This window comes from Eucyclogobius newberryi, unplaced genomic scaffold (genome assembly GCF_026437365.1).
Source record: "Eucyclogobius newberryi isolate DKJ021-1_F unplaced genomic scaffold, fEucNew1.0.hap1 SCAF_13, whole genome shotgun sequence".
NCBI classification, from domain to species: domain Eukaryota; kingdom Metazoa; phylum Chordata; class Actinopteri; order Gobiiformes; family Gobiidae; genus Eucyclogobius; species Eucyclogobius newberryi.
In genome coordinates, this window is record NW_027315757.1 from 11647031 (window position 1) to 11655110 (window position 8080).

The 8080-nt window shown below is 40.9% G+C and overlaps 1 protein-coding gene across 1 annotated transcript; it reads left to right on the plus strand.

The window, feature by feature from the left end:
* Positions 1–5367: 5367 nt before the first annotated feature.
* Positions 5368–6408, plus strand: LOC140357769 (inward rectifier potassium channel 2-like). The gene has a single exon (XM_072442286.1). The coding sequence runs from the start codon at positions 5368–5370 to the stop codon at positions 6406–6408; it is 1041 nt and encodes a 346-aa protein (XP_072298387.1).
* The last annotated feature ends 1672 nt before the right edge of the window (positions 6409–8080 follow it).

Below are 8080 nucleotides of genomic sequence, written 5' to 3' on the forward strand. Positions count from 1 at the left end.
TCGGCCTAGGAGGAGTTCGTTAAAGTGTGAAGCGTAAAAATGTGGTGATTTGAGCGATTCTACGATTTTCCCATAAGGATAACATGGGATGTTTCTGTCAACGCTACGGTTACGCCGTACAAAATATGACTTTGGCTCTCATACTTTTATGATCAGGATGGCAAATTAGAATTTTGTTCAAAATATCATGTCATTTGGAAAAACTCTATTGTTTATAGGCCACTCTGAAGGCCAAATAGTCAGAATTCTGGGAAACGTTTGCGGCTCCGTCGCACAAAGACCGTAAAAGTTATCCTTAAAATTTGGATAACTTTAGATACACCACTTGTCTAGAGGACGTACACCGATTTTGAGGTTGGTGGGCAAAACGCACTAGGAGGACTTCGTTAAAGTGTAAAACATAAAAATGTGGTAATTTGAGAGATTTTGTGGTTTTCCCATAGGGATAACATGGGAGGTTTCTGTCATCGCTACGACTACGGCGTAAAAATTTAGGCATTTTTGTGATTGGCTTTTGTGATCGGGACGGCAAAATAGAATTTTGGGTAAAGTTTAGACAATTTTGGTAAAACTAATTTTTGACCTTCAATGTTAATTTAAAGGTCACTCTGTAGGGGGCGCTATCACTGCCATTTCAATTTTGTCAGCCTAAACTGGTCCAAACTAGAAAGTTTAACAAATGATTCAAATTTGGTCCTAATCGGACTGGTTTTGATCAAATGGGAGCAATTTTTAGACCTGCAATATTCCAAAATAAGTTGTCCAACTTTGCGGCTGCGCCGCACACAGACCGTAAAAGGTATCTCAAAAAATTGAATAACTTTAGATGCCCCACTTGTCCAGAGGACGTACGCCGATTTTGAAGTCGGTGGGCAAAACGCCCTAGGAGGAGTTCGTCAAAGTTTGACGTGAACAAAATGGCTAACACAGCGAGTTTTCATTTTCAAAGGAAGATGGTGGCCATAGGGTAAGTCTGGGGGCGTGGCCACAATAATATTTTTTTTTTGTCCTCACAAGAGGAATGCGTGTCCCGAATTTCGTAGCTCTACGACAAAGTTGACCTCGGGGCGTCTTCCATAGGCGCAATGTATTTTGACTTTTGTCGGTGGCGCTGTCGCGCCATTTTTTAACGCAAAAAAAAATGGCCCAGAAAAAACTAAATTTTTCGCCGATTCTGAATTTTGGGCAAAGTTTGGTGAGTTTTTGAGCATGTTCAGGGGGTCAAATTAGAGATCAAAGCGCTGAAGAAGAACAAGAAAAATAATAAAAATAATTAAAGCCGCAAGCGGCATCCAACGGCCCTCGCGGGCCGCCGGCCTTCCGACTCTGCGCTTTTGACTTGATAAAGATGGCGCCCTTATTGTGTCTTGAATAAAAAAAGAACTTGACAGACGGCGACACATTGGACATGGCCAATCCAGTGCAAATGAACACAAGTGTCAGTCAAATTTGCTGCGCCGCCGCACAGAGACCGTAGCACTTGGAATAAAAATATGGATACCTTTTGATGCCCCGCTTGTGTAGATGATTTTTCCCAAAGTAAAGCTTGATCGAGCTATTGCCCACGGAGGAGTTTGTTAAAGTGTGAAGCGTAAATGTGAACATTTCAAGGATTTGGCGTTTTTCCCATTTGTGACAGTATATTTGCAGCTCCACGGCACAGAGACCGTACCACTTAAAATCAAAATATGGATAACTTTTGATGCCCCGTTTGTGTAGATGATTTTCCCCAAATATGAGCTTGATCGGGCAATCGCCCTAGGAGGAGTTCGTTAAAGTGTGAAGCGTAAAAATGTGGTGATTTTAGAGATTTCGCTGTTTTCCCATTTCTGACAGACGTGTGCAGAGGCAGATAGTGTGTCGACGTCTACGGATGGTCAAACATGAGAAAGAATCGATCTAAAAGAGATGTTCCCATCCTGGAGACTCATGTCACGCTGGCAATGTCAAATAAATATGGGAGTGTCTGGAGTGTCTGCCAGTCTGGGCCAATAGATTTGGTTTTCTATCTGGCGGATCACTAAGCACAGACAAAATGTATGATTCATGTCAGCAAAACTGTTACATTGAATGAATAGAAATGAAGGTTTTATGATTTCTGTCATGTTTTGTGATATCCATGCATTTTTTCCTGTTGTGTGAAGCACTTTGAATTGCCTTGAGTATGAATTGAGCTCTACAAAGAAACTATCCTTGCCTTGAACACCATTTGACATAATTGTCTGATTGACAGGAGGGACGTCGCCCCATTACCCTTAATGGACCAGCCGCCACTGGTAACAAGAACATCTGGTCCAGGCAACTGCTGCTGCCCGAGTCTGGAGTCTGAGCTGACACATAATATAGTGTAAATAAGTTTTCTCTTTTTGTGTGTTTATTTTTTCTGTTTTTTTGTAGCTTTTACACCAGATGCCCTTCCATCACAGCCATGCAGCAAAACAAAGTATGGCTTGCCCAGTATGGACAGGCCTGAAGTTAGGGCTGTAATGGTACGCCAGAATCACAATTTGGTTTTATTTCGGTTTTGAAGGAGTTGGTTTGGTAACACCAAAAAACTATTTTGAGTCTTTGACCAGAATTTTCAATCCAGGCAAAGCAGCATTGAGCAGGCCAGTTCCATGTTAGCGTTCCGGCCTGTACATTAACACAATAATCATGTGCACAGTGATGTGCAGCAGCCCTCGAGGGAGCAGCCTCCTCACATCTCTTTACAGCGATACAGCCTCAGCACAGAGTACAGAGCATGTGGAACTTCCTGAGACGGTTAGTGAATTGGTGCACGTTTATAACCCACCTACAGTGCTGTTGGACATTTAATTTACTTAAAATTCATTACCACATAAGTGAGCAGCACTGCTGTAGTAGTAAGTTTATTATGCGTTCTTCTTTTGGAGTATTTAAGTGCTCTGGATAATGTAAATCAATCCCAACAATCACTGCCACACTCTACTAAAGTGGCACTGAGGAACAAGACAGAAGTTAAAAGTTGTTGAAAGTTGTTATTAAGGGAGGTTTCCGGGTGTTGAAGGAGAGGAAAATCAAGTTCAAACTCTGTATCCTACAAAAATGCTGGTCTTCTGTGAAGAGGGTTGTGTCAGGCAGTGGAAGCGACAGGAGGCGATTGACCCTTATCTGCGCAAGTTACAACAGCTTTCAACGTGGCAGATGACTGGCAGGGACCACCACAGCACCGAGGAGCTCAGGCGCTCTAGGATCCTTGGTCTTTTTGGAAAAACTGCAGGAATAGCAGACAAGGGAACATTTTGAAGGAGAGGCTATCAGAAAGAGCCCTGCTCTCTGAAGTGAGTTGGTTTATACCTGAGCGGAGCGGAACATCCCGAGCCCCGCAAAGGTTCAGATACTCAGAACCTCTGTTCCAGAAGCAGTTATTCTGATTCAAATATACGTTTTGTTCATGTTGAATGCTTTTCGTGGTATGTCGAATGGTGTATTATGTACAAGAGTCTATCTTAGACACAGGATAACATGACAGATAATGTAGTATGATGTGTATGAATGTGTGTCAATGTTCTTTTTCCAAAGTACTCTGGTCTTAGAAGAGGAGTCACTCTAATACCTCGAAATACTTCTTTCTGAGAATAAAGACAAGGAAGGACAATATTCTCTAATATCAGGCAAAGTCATGGAGTCATAATAACTTTACTTAAAGTTTACGTCCGCCCAGGCAGTGATTTTTCCTTTTATAAAAGACGTACTGTGCTAATGACGCAGGCAAACAGCATGGTTGTCTGTGGAGGGGACTGGAACATAAGCATAAACCCGAGGTTTGACTCATCAAAGCTAATTGCTCAGAGTGCGCTGCAAAAAAAAAATTGAAGTGCTGATGTCACACCATGGTCTCATTGATTTTTGGAGATCTTTACTCAACAAGCCAGGATTACACTCATTATTCTCATTCTTATGCAGTGTGTTCCAACCAAGATTGATTATGTTTCTCTTTTTCAAAAGGGACCGTCACAAAAGCAAAATGCTGAGATAGGGAATATTGATATTTCAGACCACGCACCAGTGTTACTAAATATAGAAATTGGTAATGATCCTAAAACATTGCCTTGGGAATCAAACCCAAATGATATACAACTAAGCACATTAAATCAGAAATCGAAAGCCAAACTCTTATGAGAGGCTAAATTATAACTTTCTGTGCGCATGAAAAAAGAGAGAGACAAACTAAACTGCTGATTTGAATTAGAAATGAAAATAAAATAAGTTGCACCCAGAGCTTAATGTAAGAGTGAAAATAGAATGAGTGCAATGTTCTTACTAGATTTAAAAGGATCACAAAGGATTACAAAGCAGCAAGCAGACACAACTATAGCAAACTGTGTGTATCCTGTTGTGTATGAAATGTGCTCTACAAATAAACTTGCCTTTGCACACAACCAAATCAAAAGAAAAGCACCTTACTTGACCAAATCTGTCAGAGAATCAAATTGAATCCCCACAGTTGATATAACTATAAGTAAAACTGTCTCGGGCAATATCAAAAGTGAAAAAAATAAGGTAAGCACTTTACGACCCATCGCAATATTGATTATAAATTATTCACAAGTTTTTATTCTACGAAGACAAACACTTATGATATATAAGATGTGCTTTAAACATATTGAGCCATATTCAGAAATAGTGGTGAGTTTTGATGCTGACAAAGCCGTCTACAGGGTCCTAGAGAGATTCGGGTATTGTGTCAATTTTTTTAAAAGAATCTTCCTCTCCTTGCATATGTTCCATGCAACACCACAACAACAAAAAAGGGAGAAAGAGAAAGAGCTTGTAATTATAACTGTGATGTCAGGATTCAGTGTCATTATGCAAATATTCTAAAACGTCACTTGTAAGTCTTAAGAATAAAGTCTAAAGAATAAAGTCAGACAGGGGAGATGAATTACCAAGAGTAAAGTCTGGAGAATAAAGTATAAAGTCTAATTGCAGTAGGTGGCCATAAAACATCAAAGAAGAAGAAGTAGGGGGGGAGGGGCCTTGAAGTCTAAAGAGTGAAGTATATTCTAAAGAATAAAGCCTAAAGAATTAGGTCGGCAGTAATGTAACGCTTGGATACCAGCTGTCATAAAACACCAAAGAAGAAGAAGAATAAAGTCTAGAGAATAAAGTCTTAGAACACCAAAGAGGTAACGGTAAACGCACCTTTTCAGTTGGCTGCCAACCGCCATTGTCCTCTCATTCGCCAGTTGATTTCAGTTGTGTTCTGTTGAGTTCAGTTCAGTTCAATTCAATTCAATCGTGTGCGTTCACCTGTGAAATTTTCTGCTTTTGCGTGCAGCGGAGTCTCACAAATCAAGAGTTTTCACCGAACCAGTCAGAGTAAGGAACTAGTCGTGTACCGATATGCCCTCGGACAAGTTGAAGAAAATCGGCGCTAACAGGTCACTCAACCACAAAGACAAAGCGCCACGTCTGCCGTACCGCTTCGTGGAGAAGAACGGCGAATGTAATGTATCATCATTTAACGTGAGCAAGAAACGCCGGCTTTACCTGGCTGACCTGTTCACCACCTGTGTGGACATTCGCTGGAGATACATGCTGTGCTTGTTCTGCTCCGCCTTCTTCCTGTCCTGGCTCTTCTACGCCTGCATCTACTTGCTTATAGCGCTGAACCAGGGCCAGGAGAAGTGCGTGTTTCAAGTGGACAGCTTCAACGGAGCCTTCCTCCTCTCCTTGGAGACGCAGACCGCCATCGGCTATGGCTACAGATACGTGACGGATTGTTCAGTGGCTGTAGTCACCGTAGTGATGCAAAGCATAACGGGATGCATGATCCACTCCTTCATCATCTGCGCCATCATGGCCAAGATTGCCAAACCCAAGAAACGCAACAAGACCCTGTTGTTCAGCCACAACGCAGTAATCGCACTGCGTGATGGCAGGCTCTGCCTCTTGTGGCGCGTGGGAAACCTGCGAGATAGCCACATGGTAGGTGTCCACGTGCGCGCACAGCTGCTGCGCTCACGAGTCACCCACGAGGGCGAGTTCATCCCTCTGGACCAGTTGGACATAAAGGTGGGCTTTGACACCAGCCGGATCTTACTGATGGCGCCCATCGTTATGGTGCACATGATCGACGAGCAGAGCCCGCTGTATAAACTGAGCCGCTCTGGCCTGGAGGAAGAAGACTTTGAGGTAGTGGTGATCCTGGAGGGCATGGTGGAGGCCACGGGCATGACCACACAGTTCAGGAGCTCGTATCTCGCCAATGAGATTCTTTGGGGCCAGTGCTTTGAGCCGATGCTGTATGAGGGCGATAATCGTTACATAGTCGATTACTCCAGGTTTCAAAATACCTACGAGGTCCAGAGCACGCCGATATGTAGCGCCCGAGACCTGGCTGAGAACAAGAACCTGCTGCAGAACTCGCCCGAGGAACAATAGGAACATCAAGAACCTGAAGAGCGGAGTTAAACAAACCCGACACTGGTGAGCAGCCTAACCTGTGAGCTGACCTCTGACCCTTGGCTGCTGCGCAGAGTAACAGATATAACGCTTGAAAACACATATATAGACAAAATTTAGATAAAGCTCTGCCTCTTAAAGTGAAGATGAAGATTATCTACAAAACGAACTTTGAATGACGAAAATTGGACAAAAGATGCAACCTGTGAAACGTGCCGAAAAAGGGTTTGGTATAGTAATAATCATAATAAGACATCATTTTTGTTTGTGTATAAGGCTCTAGTTGGCATTTTGCCTGATTATTTGTTAATTGCAGTTCAAGTATTCACCGTTTGAATCCTCAGGACATTTTTATCTTACAATCTCATCGTGTCAACACAGAGACAGGAAAAAAGGCTTTCAAAGGCTCCTGTGGAACAAAACACAGAGACTTTTGAAATTAAATCATTTTATGCCTTTTAATGATTTCAAAGCACTGGTCATGGATACCCGCAGTGCCGATGCACCTGTTTTATATAATTTTGTATGTGTAAATGTGTTTTAATGTATTGGTTAATTTTATTGAATGTTTTATTTGTGTTTTATCCTGTATTTGTTGTTTATTTTGTGTTGTGTTTTAACAGGACTCATGAAAAAGAGAACCTTCCTCATTGGCTTTTCTTTGTATAAATAAACTAAATGAATGAATGAATAAAGAACTATCATAATTATTTATTGTCATTATACCGTCACACAAAACTGAAAGTTTTTCATGCAGTGCTGAATGTCCTTTCCTCTCTAATCCCCGCTGTCCAGTCTGTTTTTCCACAAAGCTCTAACCAGAAAAGCTTTCACAATCCTAAACGTGTTCAATTAAGCATTTACAGCAAACCAAAATGCTAGAATATAATCTGAAATGGGTTGTTTTCTTTGAAATGTCTCACCATTTTATTGCAAAGAAATCTGAAAATCTCATTGCTGATTTCAACAATCTAAAGGCCTGTAATATTTCATACAGATGGAGTAATAAAAACATGTTTGTAATTCAAAACTAAATTGGTTGAGTCACAGATTCAAATCAGACTAAACATTTGTGAATTTATCTTTTTCAGCAAAATCTCTCACTGAAACGTTCCTCTGGTTGAAACGTGAGTTGGACTGGAATCAACAATATGTTCTGCTCCTGTCTATCTGTCTGTCTGGACGACGGAGCATTTGTGCTGCTAATGCTGTCGCCTAACTGTATTTTCATATTTTATCATTTATGTTTATGACAAAAGGCCCACAACTTACTATTATGATTTTTGGGAGTGACTATAATTACACAGTCAGTATTAGTTACCGTAGATCTTTATCTCGCATTATTTATTATTGAGTGACTGTGTAACTTAATACACAGTCACTATTAGTTCTTGTAGATCTTTATTTTTCTTATATTTTATTTTTATATTTTATTACTTGCCACAGGTTGCATCTCTTATACGATTTTTGTCAACTTGTCATTTTGTTTGTTGTCAAGTTTGATCTGGGTCGTCAAATTTGCAATTTTCTAAAGAATCTCGAATGAATAAAGTCTAAAGTCTAAGACGTACAACCACAGTAGGTGACGCTAATGTAACACACTTTAGTTACTGAGAAAGTATAAGGAACATCCCTTTATTATTCTTTAAAA

Excerpts from the sequence above, each read along its gene's own strand:
- LOC140357769 (XM_072442286.1), top strand. The coding sequence starts at position 5,368 with ATGCCCTCGGACAAGTTGAAGAAAATCGGCGCTAACAGGTCACTCAAC.